The sequence below is a fragment of the Hyperolius riggenbachi genome, chromosome 6, assembly GCF_040937935.1.
Source record: "Hyperolius riggenbachi isolate aHypRig1 chromosome 6, aHypRig1.pri, whole genome shotgun sequence".
Lineage (NCBI taxonomy): Eukaryota > Metazoa > Chordata > Amphibia > Anura > Hyperoliidae > Hyperolius > Hyperolius riggenbachi.
In genome coordinates this window covers 272,428,931-272,444,667 of record NC_090651.1, presented here as the reverse complement: position 1 = coordinate 272,444,667, position 15,737 = coordinate 272,428,931, and the positions used below count along the sequence as shown (strand labels likewise).

The 15,737-nt window shown below is 45.7% G+C and overlaps 1 protein-coding gene across 1 annotated transcript in view; it reads left to right on the top strand.

Moving 5' to 3' along the window:
- Nucleotides 1–5,264: 5,264 nt before the first annotated feature.
- Nucleotides 5,265–15,737, top strand: part of CD3E (CD3 epsilon subunit of T-cell receptor complex) — a 42,600-nt gene continuing 32,127 nt past the window's right edge. Inside the window, exon 1 of the mRNA XM_068242806.1 lies at nt 5,265–5,524. Within this exon, the coding sequence (XP_068098907.1) occupies nt 5,482–5,524 (43 nt within the window). The 5' untranslated portion in view covers nt 5,265–5,481. The remainder of the gene's footprint in view (nt 5,525–15,737) is intronic.

The window sequence follows — 15,737 nt, the reverse complement described above, 5'->3', positions numbered from 1 at the left end:
AATTGGACCATGCCTTGTTAGGGTTTTTTCGCCTTCCTCTGGATCAACAGGGATATGTGAGGGAGCAGGCTGGTGTTGTACTTTATACTGGTTGAACTCGATGGACGTATGTCTTTTTTCAACCAAAATAACTATGTAACTATGTAACTATGTAAGGTTGCCCAAACTTTCGCATCCCACTGTAGTTTAGTGGTCGCCCCACCCCTTTGCAGCGTTCAGTAGCAGCTGGAAGCATGGTTGGTAAGTACTGTATGTATCACCCTGGTTCCTGTGCCAATCATCTCTCTCCTCTCACTCATACTGATACCAACCTCTTGAGTTGGCATGTACCGGGTCCCGGCTTGAAGTTGGGACCTGGTACATTTCGACACAAAGGGACAGTGTTAGAGTGAGAGGAAAGAGACAATCACCACAGCCATGCTTCCAGCTGCTGCTGAACTTTGCCGGGGGAAGGGAGGTGTGGGATCAGACACCAGGGTACTATGCCCTGTCATGCCCTACTTGTTGCCTGCTAGCAAACGCATTGTGCTCAACAGCACTGCAGGCAGAATAACATCCTTCTGGTACAAATGAGAGAGTATATGAATGCAGTGTATCACAAGTGGTTAAACTTCGGTCTCCAGATGCTATACTTTTTTTTTAAGGAAACTTGCTAGGAACCATGACAACATCATATGGCTAGTTGTAGAAGATGCCGAGAATTCTCCTCTCCTTGTCTTATCTAAGGCCTCGTTCACATTACACGCGTTGCCGTCCATATTTGGGCAACGCGTGCAGGAGGCGGACATGCATGAACATCAGAACTGCATAGACTGCACTGTCTGATGTTCACACTACATGCGTTCCATACCGCATGCTGCACGCATTTTTTAGCAAAACGCGCGGCTGACCCATTCAATACAGTGAATGGAATCAGCCACGCAACGCATGCAAACGCAGATGGCGTGCAACGTTGAGTTCCGATCGCACGGCCATCTGGGTGTGATTATCTGAACTAGGCCGTACAGGTAATTCTGTACAAAACAGGAAGTAAAATGTTGCTCCCTTGCCTTGCAGCTTTTTCTGGGTTTACTGCAATGACACGTTCATACCACAGGGAGGAGATATCCGCATCTGGAAAGAGCATAGTATGAGTGCATGGGAAATCAAATACTCCTATCTCAGTCACAGCCATACAGGCAGGAGGTCTTTACAGTTGTACTCTGCAATACAAATACATTATCCACAGCAGAGTATATCGCACACAACCAAGGACTGCATTATTTATAATTATATTTAAGACTGCTTTATAAAAGAAACTACTCTGCCCTCATAGAAGGTAATTACTCATTATATTGTGAGATCTTTTGACAGTCCTTAATCCTGGTTCATTTAATGAAACAGTGTCAGCTTCCTTGGAGAATAAGCGAGTCATTAAAGATTGTGCACTATAAACTGCAGACAATATAGTTAGACTGATCTACTGTGAATAACTTTTTCTGGTGAACTAATCTGCACAAGATGAGTTGCAACATAACTAACAACATTCTCATTAAAATGGCAAGGCCTTCATTCATTTAAAACATTGGGAAATGCTCACACCATCTCATACTTCCCAACTTTTTGAGACGAGAAAGATGGACACTTAAGCCACGCCCCTGCCACACCCCTGATCACACCCCCATCACACCCCTAGTCACGCATACCATAAAGATTTCATAAGAAAAATATACAATACAATACAATAACATTTGTAAAGCGCTTTTCTCCCATAGGACTCAAAGCGCATAGTTGTGTCTCAGATTAATACAGGGTTGCAGGCTGGATTGTGTTACAGAGGAGATAGTCAGATGTTCATGAATGCCAGACTAAAGAGGTAGGTTTTCAGTTTAGACTTAAATGCTTCCAGGGATGGAGCTGTCCTGATTTGGTGTGGCAGGGAGTTCCAAAATGTAGGTGCAGCATGACAAAAGGCTCTGTCTCCAAAGGTTTTGAGGTGGACTCTGGGGGTGACCATGGTGTTACGTCCTTTTGATCTAAGATTGTGGGGGGTGTGATGCAGTTGCAACAAGTCCTTCAGGTATCCAGGGCCCAGATTGTGCAAGGATTTGAATGTCAGTAAGCCGATCTTGAACAGAATTCTCCATGTTATCGGTAGCCAGTGGAGTGAGCTCAGGGTTGGTGTTATGTGGCAATGGCGGGGTTGGCTCGTTAACAGCCTTGCGGCGGCATTCTGTACTAATTGCAGGCGGCGTAAGTCTTTCTTAAGCAGGCCTGTGTAGAGGGCGTTGCAGTAGTCTAACCTTGATGTGACGAAGGCATGGACTAGGGTTGGAAGATCCTCTGAAGGAATTAGGTGTTTAATCTTTGCAATATTCCTTAGATGAAAGAAGGAATGTTTCACAACAGCTGAGATTTGATTCCTGAAGTTTAATTTCCCATCAATCAGTATTCCCAGGCTGCGCACACAGTCTGAGTTTTTCAGGTCTGAGTTACCTATCCTTAGCGGAGTTGGTTGAGACTGGGGCTGCTTTGCTGTTGAGCCCTGGCCCTCGATAACAAGAATCTCAGTTTTGTCAGCATTAAGTTTTAGCCAATTAATATTCATCCACTCCTGAAGCTCAGCTAAGCATGAGTATATTTGTGGAGTAGGGTCTGTGATGCCAGGTTTGAATGACAAATATAGCTGGGTGTCATCAGCATAGCAATGATATGTCAGGCCATGTTTTTGTATGATTTCTCCAAGTGGCAGCATGTATATGGTGAAAAGTAAAGGGGATAATATTGCGTCCTGAGGTACACCGTATTTTAGTGGTACAGGGTTGGAGAGGAAGGGCCCTAAGGCTACCCTTTGTGTTCTGCCAGCCAGGAAGGAGTTGAACCACTGGAGAACAATGCCATCTATGCCACAGTACTCTTGTAGCCTGTTGAGCAAGATTTTATGATCGACTGTGTCAAAAGCCGCTGAGAGATCGAGCAAAATCAGGATGGAACATTGACCCTTGTCTCTTGCAATGAGCAGATCATTGCAAATGTGGGTGAGGGCTGTTTCACAGCTGTGATATTTCCTGAAGCCAGATTGAAGAGGGTCAAGGATGTTGTTTCTGGAGAGCCTGGCTTCAAGTTGGAGGTAGACAGCCTTTTCAATAACTTTTCCCAGAAAGGGGAGGTTAGAGACAGGTCTGTAGCTGTTTAGAGCATCTGGGTATAAGGATGGTTTCTTGAGTAGTGGCCTGACGATTGTCATCATACTTCCCAACTTTTTGAGACGAGAAAGATGGACACTTAAGCCACGCCCCTGCCACACCCCTGATCACACCCCCATCACAACCCTAGTCACGCATACCATAAAGATTTCATAAGAAAAATATGTTGTTATATAATGCAAACCACACTGGTCCTTTCTATCCTGGTTCATTTTCCTTCATAGTAACATTTCAAAATTAGTAATATATCAATGTAAAGGATGGGAATAAAGAGTCAATCAAACACATTTTTAGTAGAGGAATACAGTATGTATATTTACATAGAAATAGGGACAAAGTACTGAAAGAGGGACAAATGAGGAGTAAAGCGGGACAGAGGGACATGGCTTCCAAAAAGGGACTGTCCCTCCGGAAGAGGGACAGTTGGGAGCTATGCATCATAGACAGATTCTAAAGGTATACTGTACATGAGGCAATTTACAGGCCTGTAGAGTCAGTACAAAAATCATCTAACTCAAACTCCGACTCCTCAGTGTATAAAACCTCTGACTCAGACTCCAGGTACCCAAAAATTGCTCCGCCTCCAACTCCTCGACTTCCTCTCCTTAGTCTAATTCTTACTAGTGTTATGGAATTGGAACAAAAATCACCCGACTCGCACTCTTCAGTTTACTGAAACCTCCCACTCCAGGTACACAAAATTGCTCCGACTCTTCGACTATGACTCCACAGCCCTGATTTACAGACAAGAAAAAAGTTGAGAACCCTAGGACATTATCAGGGATCTAAAAGTATTTTCCCACTGGCTATGCCTGTGACTAAGGAGCGATTGCAGCTCCGATATGCGTGAGCTACTCATGTCTCTGTCTAGAACTGTGTTAAAGATTGGACTTTTTTTAACCTCCAGTTGATTGGATTTCCGTTCTAAGCATTTTCCCAGAGGCAGGCCTAATATATATGTGTATAACTGAATAATCACACTTTAATGATAATTAAACACACACAGACATTCACATTATGATGGAGTTAGTATTCCAGATCTGCCATCACAAATAAAATTCATGTTACTCTCCTAAATCGATTGCGTCAGAGAATATCGTACCATGAATCTCGTCAATCGCATTAAATATTGCACTGCAGTGCACAGAAGATTGTATATGTTAGGAGCAAATTGTGATCACATTGTGGCGTGTTTGCGATGTTAATCACAATTTGTATTGAAAAAGGTCTCTTCTAGTTTGCGGTAAATGGAACCTCTCAGTTGCCGGCTTCTTTGCAAGTCATGGATCTTTTTTCTTATTGAAGCCAGTTTCACAAACCTTTGTAACTTAACTGTCTTGAATTATCAAGAAAGATCAGTGCGGGAAAAATGGAACTGTTATGGGTGCCTGCTTCGTCTCCTCAGTAGAGGTCATACACGTTGTCTGACCAAAGGTGGTCATGGTGGTGCTATCTGCTCTGCAGCTTTCTGCCATCAAAGCCACTGAAGAGTGGGAGCTGGACAAGGTTACCCAATTACTTCCTCTGCCTGTATGGGCTTTGAAGCACATGCACTGAAAACATATGGCACAGGCCTTCGGCGTGTTCCAGTGTCATCAGCAGAAGCACTTTCTGCATTGCTGTACAATGTTTCTTGGTGGTAGGGGTCATATTTTGAATCTATAGAGGACCACCAGAGCTAGAACGCAACAACACGGTTTTATCTCCAAATAGCGGACAAGGGTTCCTGGAAGGGTAAGAGGCCACATACCCTCTACCTATGGAAACTTGCAGCTAGGCGTGTTGACTGTTGAGCAATACACCCCAGTACTCAGCACTAGCCCTGTTTTGTTGTTTTTAATTTAAGGTTTAGATGGGCTTTAGCTAAGACATTTATGTCTCACATAGCAGATGTGTCAACTTGCAATTCTTGGTTGTATTTCCGGAAGTTCATCTCCTCCGGAAAGACCTATTTCTGAAGATCAGGTCGGAAAATCTATGTGGTTGTAAATGTGGGTTTACTCATTATTTCATATGTTGCCTAGCTCAGAGGAAAACAGGTGACATTTTATGGTAAAACAACTTGCTCTAACATGAGAAACACTGATCGAGAGGGGGTAAGGGGCTGAGAGAAAAAGATGTAAAGGAAATACGCAGCAGATGTGTAGTCACACACATCAAACACATTCAGTTAAACAAACAGAAAGCACGGAAGAGAAGGTGAAAAGAAATCGACAGCAACTAACGTCAAAATAATTAGGAAAATTAGATAGAAAAATACAGAAATACTTTAAGAAGAAAATCCGATAAACTGACAATGAAGACACAACTCCTGGTGTTTTTTCTGCTCGCAAGTGCTGGTGAGTAACAAGATGTTGGCTGTTCGCCTCTGTAGACTGTGGCCTGTGTATTTCCCAAAAGATCATTTTTCATCTTATCTGAAAAACAACTTTTCAGCACATAGCAATTAAAAAGTAGGTAAAAAGGAATATTAAACTTATTTTTAGTAATGTTGTTGCATGGTTAGAGCTTTAAAGGACAACTATAATGAGAGTGATATCAAGACTGCCATATTTATTTCCTTTTAAGCAATACCAGTTGCCTGGCTAACCTGTTGATCATCTGCCTCTAATACTTTTAGCCATAGCCCCTGAACAAGCATGCAGCATATCAGTTGTTTCTGACATTATTGTCAGATTTGACAAGATTAGCTGCATGCTTGTTTCAGGTGTGATTCAGACACAACTACAGCCAAATAGATCATCAGGGCTGCCAGGCAACTGGTGTTGTTTAAAGGAAATAAATATGGCAGCCTCTATGTCCCTCTCATTACAGTTGTCCAGTGTTCCCCAACCCTGTCCTCGAGGCCCATCAACAGTGCATGTTTTGTGGAAATCCACAGAGGCAGTTAATCAGCTCTGCTGAGACACGAATTACCTCACCTGTGCAGGTTTGTGGTTTTCTGCAAAACATGTACTGTTGGTGGGCCTTGAGGACAGGGTTGGGGAACTCTGCAAAGGTATTTTATTGGTAAGGTTCGAAAATATCTTTTTGAGGAAAACATAGGCCCCGTTTCCACTACATGCAAATTCACATGCATTTTCTGCACACAGATTTGCATAGTAATGTATTTTAATGAGCTTGTTTCCACTGTATCCAGAAATCACCCGCAGAAAAAATATGAACAGCTGTGGTACAGTTGATCAGATGCCGCATGGCATTTTTACGTTAGTGCTTTTTTGCATGTGTTTTCGAGTATGTGAATATAGACAAAACACACAAAAAAAGGGAAAAAAATATTGATTACGCATGCCAAAAATGGACGCAAATACATGTGAATTCGCATATGCATGCAAATTCAAATCCAGAAAATAGCATGCAATGTGCATGCTTGTAGTGGAAACAATTAAACAATTGGGAGAAAAATTAATAAAATTTGGGCCTGCGTGTGTGTATATGAATGTTGCAGAAACCATTAAAGGCATACATTTATTTTTGACTGTTCTGTATTTAAAAAATCAGTTTTCAGACAAATTAAGTTTGAGAACAATTTTTTGGAAATGTACTGTAAACTGCCAGAAAAATGTACATGTTGCTGATTGTCTCAGTAAAATATTTATTATATGCAAGTATTGTAAGTTATATGGTCACTTATTTGTTTTCTCATTTGCCAACTAACAGGTATTCATTTTTTGATTATAATGATTACTTGATGTTGGGTTCAAACTGTTTTGGTACATCTTCAGGTAATATAGCAAAACCCGTATGTGTTATTTATTGTAAGAAGATCAGAAAACCTGCGCTATAAGCTATAACCCACCAGAGCAAATGAGGAGGATTCTGAAAGATACCTGAAGGCCACTCAAGACTATAACGCATTTCCTAAAATAGCTAGCAGCAAAGATCAATATAATGTCAGATGTTTTGTACTAATGATTTCTCCTGGATCTTTCCCTAGAAAGCTACCTGAGCATTTTTGTAAATTATTATTTAATGTAATTATAAAGCACTGAACAATAAATACATACAGTGGTACAAAGGATGACAGACGTAACATAACAAGTTTATATAATATAGCACAAAGGTATACAGGATCTTCTCAAAAAATTAGCATATTGTGATAAAGTTCATTATTTTATGTAATGTACTGATAAACATTAGACTTTCATATATTTTATATTCAAATACACACAACTGAAGTAGTTCAAGCCTTTTATTGTTTTAATATTGATGATTTTGGCATACAGCTCATGAAAACCTAACATTCCTATCTCAAAAAATTAGCATATTTCATCCGACCAATAAAAGAAAGTGTTTTTAAAACAAAAAAAGTCAACCTTCAAATAATTATGTTCAGTTATGCACTCAATACTTGGTTGGAATCCTTTTGCAGAAATGACTTCTTCAACGCGGCGTGGCATGGAGGCAATCAGCCTGAGGCACTGCTCAGGTGTTATGGAGGTCCAGGATGCTTCGGTAGCGGCCTTAAGCTCATCCAGAGTGTTGGGTCTTGCGTCTCTCAACTTTCTCTTCACAATATCCCACAGATTCTCTGTGGGGTTCAGGTCAGGAGAGTTGGCAGTCCAATTGAGCACAGTGATACCATGGTCAGTAAACCATTTACCAGTGGTTTTGGCACTGTGAGCAGGTGCCAGGTCATGCTAAAAAATGAAATCTTAATCTCCATAAAGCTTTTCAGCAGATGGAAGCATGAAGTGCTCCAAAATCTCCTGATAGCTAGCTGCATTGACCCTGCCCTTGATAAAACACAGTGAACCAACACCAGCAGCTAACATGGCACCCCAGACCATCACTGACTGTGGGTACTTGACACTGGACTTCAGGCATTTTGGCATTTCCCTCTCCCCAGTCTTCCTCCAGACTTTGGCACCTTGATTTCCGAATGACATGCAAAAGTTGCTTTCATCCGAAAAAAGTACTTTGAACCACTGAGCAACAGTCCAGTGCTGCTTCTCTGTAGCCCAGGTCAGGCGCTTCTGCCGCTGTTTCTGGTTCAAAAGTGGGTTCATGCTTCCATCTGCTGAAAAGCTTTATGGAGATGAAGATTTCATTTTTCAGCACGACCTGGCACCTGCTCACAGTGCCAAAACCACTGGTAAATGGTTTACTGACCATGGTATTACTGTGCTCAAGTGGCCTACCAACTCTCCTGACCTGAACCCCACAGAGAATCTGTGGGATATTGTGAAGAGAAAGTTGAGAGATGCAAGACCCAACACTCTGGATGAGCTTAAGGCCGCTATCGAAGCATCCAGGGCCTCCATAACACCTGAGCAGTGCCACAGGCTGATTGCCTTCATGCCACGCCGCATTGAAGCAGTCATTTCTGCAAAAGGATTCCCAACCAAGTATTGAGTGCATAACTGAACATAATTATATGAAGGTTGACTTTTTTTGTTTTAAAAACACTTTTCTTTTATTGGTCGGATGAAATATGCTAATTTTTTGAGATAGGAATTTTGGGTTTTCATGAGCTGTATGCCAAAATCATCAATATTCAAACAATAAAAGGCTTGAACTACTTAAGTTGTGTGTATTTGAATCTAAAATATATGAAAGTCTAATGTTTATCAGTACATTACAGAAAATAATGAACTTTATCACAATATGCTAATGTTTTCAGAAGATCCTGTACAAGGTACACAGGGAACAAAATACATGATCATGCAATTTTGTGCTGGACTGGTTAGGTGGGTCCAGTAATTCAAGTACAGGCTGTCATAGGTAAGGAGTACACAATCATGTAGAATACACAAGGAAGGGGAGGACCCTGTCAAAGGCTTACAACCAAAGGTAATCCTGTAAGTATGAGGGCATGTTCACACTGCAGGCGTTTTCGGGGTTTTTTTCTCCCGCGTGCGGTTTTTAAAAACGCCCCCCGACAGCGTGGACAATTAATGTCTATGTGAAGGTTCACATCAGCGCGGGTTTTGCGCCGTGTGGCTAGCAAAGTGGTGCGTGGACCATTTTTGAGGCGATTCCGCCCCAATGGAAAGTATAGGAGAAACGCAAAACGCTCACAAAATCGCTTTGTGCAGCGACTGTGATCGCATTTTTAAGAATGTGGGAAGAATTACATCTTTTGAGTTTGTGATCTTAAAGGGATACTGTAGGGGGTCGGGGGAAAATGAGCTGAACTTACCCGGAGCTTCTAATGGTCCCCCGCAGACATCCTGTGTTGGCGCAGCCACTCACCGATGCTCCGGCCCCGCCTCCAGTTCACTTCTGGAATTTCTGACTTTAAAGTCAGAAAACCACTGCGCCTGCACGCCCGTGTCCTCGCTCCCGCTGATGTCACCAGGAGTGTACTGCGCAGACACAGACCATACTGGGCCTGCGCTGTGCGCTCTTGATGACATCAGTGGGATCGAGGACTAGAGATGTAGCGAACGGTTCGCCAGCGAACGGTTACAGGCGAACATTGGGGGTTCGCGTTCGCCTGCGCCAGGCGAACTTTTCCGGAAGTTCGATTCGCCCCATAATGCACTATGAGGGTCAACTTTGACCCTCTGCATCACAGTCAGCAGGCACATTGTAGCCATTCAGGCTACAGTAAGCCCTGGAGCCCCACCCCCCCTTATATAAGGCAGGGTCCGGCGGCCATTACACTCACTCGTGTGCCTGCTAGTGAGAGGAAAGGGACAGCTGCTGCAGACTTGTTCTTCTAGGGACAGATTAGTTCAGTGGCGGACACAGCCAGCAGTGGGCCCCTGTGCAAAATTGTAATTGTGGGCCCCCTATGACCTGCGGCGCGCGTAGCGCGCCGCGGCAAAATATGGGCGTGGCTACAACCTGCGGCGCGCTAAGCGCGCCGCGGCAAAAATTAGTGGACAGAACCTGCGGCGCGTAGCGCCGCGGCAAAAAAATGGGCGTGGCAATGACCGGATGAGGGCGGAGCTAACTGTAACTTAAAGCGAACCCGGGGTGAGGGTTTATTTCCTTTTAAACAATACTAGTTGCCTGGCGGCCCTGCTGATCTATTTGGCTGCAGTAATAAACTGAATTACACCAGCAACAAGCATGCAGCTAATCTTCTCAGTTCTGACAATATTGTCAGAAACCCCTGACCTGCTGCATGCTTGTTCAGGGTCTATGGTTGAAAGAATAAGAGGCAGAGGACCAGCACGGCAGCCAGGCAACTGGTATCGGAGCAGTGCTTTTCAGCGCTGCTAGCTTTGGGCGCAGCCAGCGCCGCCATAGACTGTAATGGGAATCAGTCTATAGCGGCGCTCAGTGAGGAAGGTCGGCTCCGTCAGAAGACGGAGCCGAAGTTGTTTAAAAAACACAATAATTCGGCCTCCAGCAATCGCTGGAAGCCGAATTATTTCATTCCCCCACTATCCATGTCGGCCTGGAGGGGGAATAGTAATTAAAACGCCCCGGACTTGTGCAGAAGCAGGACCAGCCATTTAACAGCTGGATCCTGCGCCCAAGTCTACCAGCGCCGTATTCAAATGTACGCACTGGTATTGCTTAAAAGGAGAGAAATATGGCAGCCTCAATATTATTCTCACCTCAGGTTCCCTTGAAAAGTGCAACGCAAAGACAGTGGGCCCAAGTTTTGGTGACCCTTTCCCCAGAAAATTCACATAATTGTGCAGGTTTTCTCAAGAAAATACACATATATGCCCAGAAAATACGTGCAATCATGTCGGCAGATATGCCCAGAAAATACGTGCAATCATGTCGGCAGATATGCCCAGAAAATATGTGCAATCAAGTCGGCAGATATGCCCAGAAAATACGTGCAATCAAGTCGGCAGATATGCCCAGAAAATACGTGCAATCAAGTCGGCAGATATGCCCAGAAAATACGTGCAAACAAGTCGGCAGATATGCCCAGAAAATACGTGCAAACAAGTCGGCAGATATGCCCAGAAAATACATGCAATCAAGTCGGCAGATATGCCCAGAAAATACGTGCAAACAAGTCGGCAGATATGCCCAGAAAATACGTGCAATCATGTCGGCAGATATGCCCAGAAAATACATGCAATCATGTCGGCAGATTTGCGAAGAAAATACATGCAATCATGTGGCAGACCTGCCCAGAACATACACCTGCTAATATAAATAAAACAAAAACATTTACTCACCTGCAGCAGCAGACCTCCTGTCCCAGCCTCCATCCGGCGCGCAGCTCCCATGGGTGGTTGGGTGGATAGGTAGCCTAGTGGGTGGGTGAGTGGGTGGGTGGGTTGGTAGCCTGGTTGAGTGGGTGGGTTGGTAGCCTGGTGGGTGGGTGGGTAGGTAGCCGGGTGGGTAGGTAGCCTGGTGGGTGGGTGGGTAACTAGCCCGGTAGGTAGGTAGGTAGCCCGGTGGGTGGGTAGGTAGGTAGCCTGGTGGGTGCGTGGGTAGCCGGGTGGGTGGGTAGGTAGCCTGGTGGGTGGGCTGGTAACTAGCCCGGTAGGTAGCCGGGTGGGTGGTTAGGTAGGTAGCCGGGTGGGTGGTTAGGTAGGAAGCCTGGTGGGTGGGTAGCCGGGTGGGTGGGTAGGTAGGTAGCCGGGTGGGTGGTTAGGTAGGTAGCCGGGTGGGTAGGTAGGAAGCCTGGTGGGTGGGTAGGTAGCCGGGTGGGTAGGTAGGTAGCCGGGTGGGTAGGTAGGAAGCCTGGTGGGTGGGTAGGTAGCCTGGTGGGTGGGTAGGTAGGTAGCCTGGTGGGTGGGTAGGTAGCCTGGTGGGTAGGTAGGTAGCCGGGTGGGTAGGTAGGAAGCCTGGTGGGTGGGTAGGTAGCCTGGTGGGTGGGTAGGTAGGTAGCCTGGTGGGTGGGTAGGTAACCTGGTGGGTGGGTTGGTAACTAGCCCGGTAGGTAGCCGGGTGGGTGGTTAGGTAGGTAGCCAGGTGGGTGGTTAGGTAGGTAGCCGGGTGGGTGGTTAGGTAGGTAGCCGGGTAGCCGGGTGGGTGGGTAGGTAGCCTGGTGGGTGGGTTGGTAACTAGCCCGGTAGGTAGCCGGGTGGGTGGTTAGGTAGGTAGCCGGGTGGGTGGTTAGGTAGGTAGCCGGGTAGGTAGGTAGGTAGCCGGGTGGGTAGGTAGCCGGGTGGGTAGGTAGCCGGGTGGGTGGTTAGGTAGTTGAGTGGGTGGTTAGGTAGGAAGCCTGGTGGGTGGGTAGGTAGCCGGGTGGGTAGGTAGCCGGGTGGGTGGTTAGGTAGTTGGGTGGGTGGTTAGGTAGGAAGCCTGGTGGGTGGGTAGGTAGCCGGGTGGGTAGGTAGGTAGGAAGCCTGGTGGGTGGTTAGGTAGTCGGGTGGGTAGGTAGGTAGCCGGGTAGGTAGGTAGCCGGGTGGGTAGGTAGCCGGGTGGGTAGCTATCCGGGTGGGGGGCCCGACTCCTATCCTCCCTCCCTCCCTTCCTTCCTCACCTCGGGGGGCCCCCTCCCGATATGCGCGGCGGGAGAGTGAGCGGCAAATGCAGGAAGTCTTCAGGGCTCTCCAGGCATCCGCTAGAGGCCCAGCCGCTGAGTCTCCAATATGTCTCCAACTGGAGACATATTGGAGACCAAGCGGCTGGGCCTCTAGCGGATGCCTGGAGAGCCCTTCCTGCATTTGCCGCTCGCTCGCTCTCCCGCCGCGCATATCGGGAGGGGGCCCCCGAGGTGAGGGAGGGAGGGAGGATAGGAGTCGGGGGGCCCCCGGGAATAAAATAATATAAAAAAAAAAATATATTAAAAAAAAAAAAAAAAAGTACTTAATGCCATGGGCCCCTGAAGAAAACGGAACTTCAGGGGCCCTCGTGCGGCGGCACGGCCTGCACGGCCGTATGTCCGCCCCTGGATTAGTTAGGTTCTTGGCTGCTTAGTTTGCTCCTGGCTGATTGTTATTGCTTTTATAGCACCCTAGCTCTTGTCAGAGCTCATCCTGTACTTTTTTTTTTTTTACTGTGTGTCAAACTGACACTTTTGTTGCATGCACAGCTTTGCTAATTGATAGTGTGTGTGTGCCACTGCCAGCAGCCCAGCACATTCAGTGACTGACTGCCTGTGTGTGTGACAGGGAGCTGCACATTGTACTACCCAGTACTGCATATACCCAGTACCTGTTGTGTTTACTTAACCCACCTCATCACTGCATATACCTAGCTTTGTGTTGCGTTAACCCAGCTCACTGCATATACCTACTACCTGTTGTGTTTACTTAACCCACCTCATCACTGCACATAACTACCTGTAGTGTTGAGTGAACCCAGCTCACTGCATATACCTACTACCTGTTGTGTTGAGTGAACCCAGCTCACTGCATATACCTACTACCTGTTGTGTTGAGTGAACCCAGCTCACTGCATATACCTACTACCTGTTGTGTTTACTTAACCCACCTCATCACTGCACATAACTACCTGTAGTGTTGAGTGAACCCAGCTCACTGCATATACCTACTACCTGTTGTGTTGAGTGAACCCAGCTCACTGCATATACCTACTACCTGTAGTGTTGAGTGAACCCAGCTCACTGCATATACCTACTACCTGTTGTGTTGAGTGAACCCAGCTCACTGCATATACCTACTACCTGTTGTGTTTACTTAACCCACCTCATCACTGCACATAACTACCTGTTGTGTTGAGTGAACCCAGCTCACTGCATATACCTACTACCTGTTGTGTTTACTTAACCCACCTCATCACTGCACATAACTACCTGTTGTGTTGAGTGAACCCAGCTCACTGCATATACCTACTACCTGTTGTGTTTACTTAACCCACCTCATCACTGCATATACCTAGCTTTGTGTTGAGTGAACCCAGCTCACTGCATCCTACTACTACCTGTTGTGTTTACTTAACCCACCTCATCACTGCACATAACTACCTGTAGTGTTGAGTGAACCCAGCTCACTGCATATACCTACTACCTGTTGTGTTGAGTGAACCCAGCTCACTGCATATACCTACTACCTGTTGTGTTGAGTGAACCCAGCTCACTGCATATACCTACTACCTGTTGTGTTGAGTGAACCCAGCTCACTGCATATACCTGCTACCTGTTGTGTTGAGTGAACCCAGCTCACTGCATATACCTACTACCTGTTGTGTTTACTTAACCCACCTCATCACTGCACATAACTACCTGTTTTGTTGAGTGAACCCAGCTCACTGCATATACCTACTACCTGTTGTGTTGAGTGAACCCAGCTCACTGCATATACCTACTACCTGTTGTGTTTACTTAACCCACTTCATCACTGCACACAACTACCTGTTGTGTTGAGTGAACCCAGCTCACTGCATATACCTACTACCTGTTGTGTTTACTTAACCCACCTCATCACTGCATATACCTAGCTTCGTGTTGAGTGAACTCAGCTCACTGCATCCTAGTACTACCTGTTGTGTTTACTTAACCCACCTCATCACTGCACATAACTACCTGTAGTGTTGAGTGAACCCAGCTTACTGCATATACCTACTACCTGTTGTGTTGAGTGAACCCAGCTCACTGCATATACCTACTACCTGTTGTGTTGAGTGAACCCAGCTCACTGCATATACCTACTACCTGTAGTGTTGAGTGAACCCAGCTCACTGCATATACCTACTACCTGTTGTGTTGAGTGAACCCAGCTCACTGCATATACCTACTACCTGTAGTGTTGAGTGAACCCAGCTCACTGCATATTCCTACTACCTGTTGTGTTTACTTAACCCACCTCATCACTGCACATAACTACCTGTAGTGTTGAGTGAACCCAGCTCACTGCATATACCTACTACCTGTTGTGTTAAGTGAACCCAGCTCACTGCATATACCTACTACCTGTTGTGTTTACTTAACCCACCTCATCACTGCACATAACTACCTGTAGTGTTGAGTGAACCCAGTTCACTGCATATACCTACTACCTGTTGTGTTGAGTGAACCCAGCTCACTGCATATACCTACTACCTGTTGTGTTGAGTGAACCCAGCTCACTGCATATACCTACTACCTGTTGTGTTTACTTAACCCACCTCATCACTGCACATAACTACCTGTAGTGTTGAGTGAACCCAGCTCACTGCATATACCTACTACCTGTTGTGTTGAGTGAACCCAGCTCACTGCATATACCTACTACCTGTAGTGTTGAGTGAACCCAGCTCACTGCATATACCTACTACCTGTTGTGTTGAGTGAACCCAGCTCACTGCATATACCTACTACCTGTTGTGTTTACTTAACCCACCTCATCACTGCACATAACTACCTGTTGTGTTGAGTGAACCCAGCTCACTGCATATACCTACTACCTGTTGTGTTTACTTAACCCACCTCATCACTGCACATAACTACCTGTTGTGTTGAGTGAACCCAGCTCACTGCATATACCTACTACCTGTTGTGTTTACTTAACCCACCTCATCACTGCATATACCTAGCTTTGTGTTGAGTGAACCCAGCTCACTGCATCCTACTACTACCTGTTGTGTTTACTTAACCCACCTCATCACTGCACATAACTACCTGTAGTGTTGAGTGAACCCAGCTCACTGCATATACCTACTACCTGTTGTGTTGAGTGAACCCAGCTCACTGCATATACCTACTACCTGTTGTGTTGAGTGAACCCAGCTCACTGCATATAC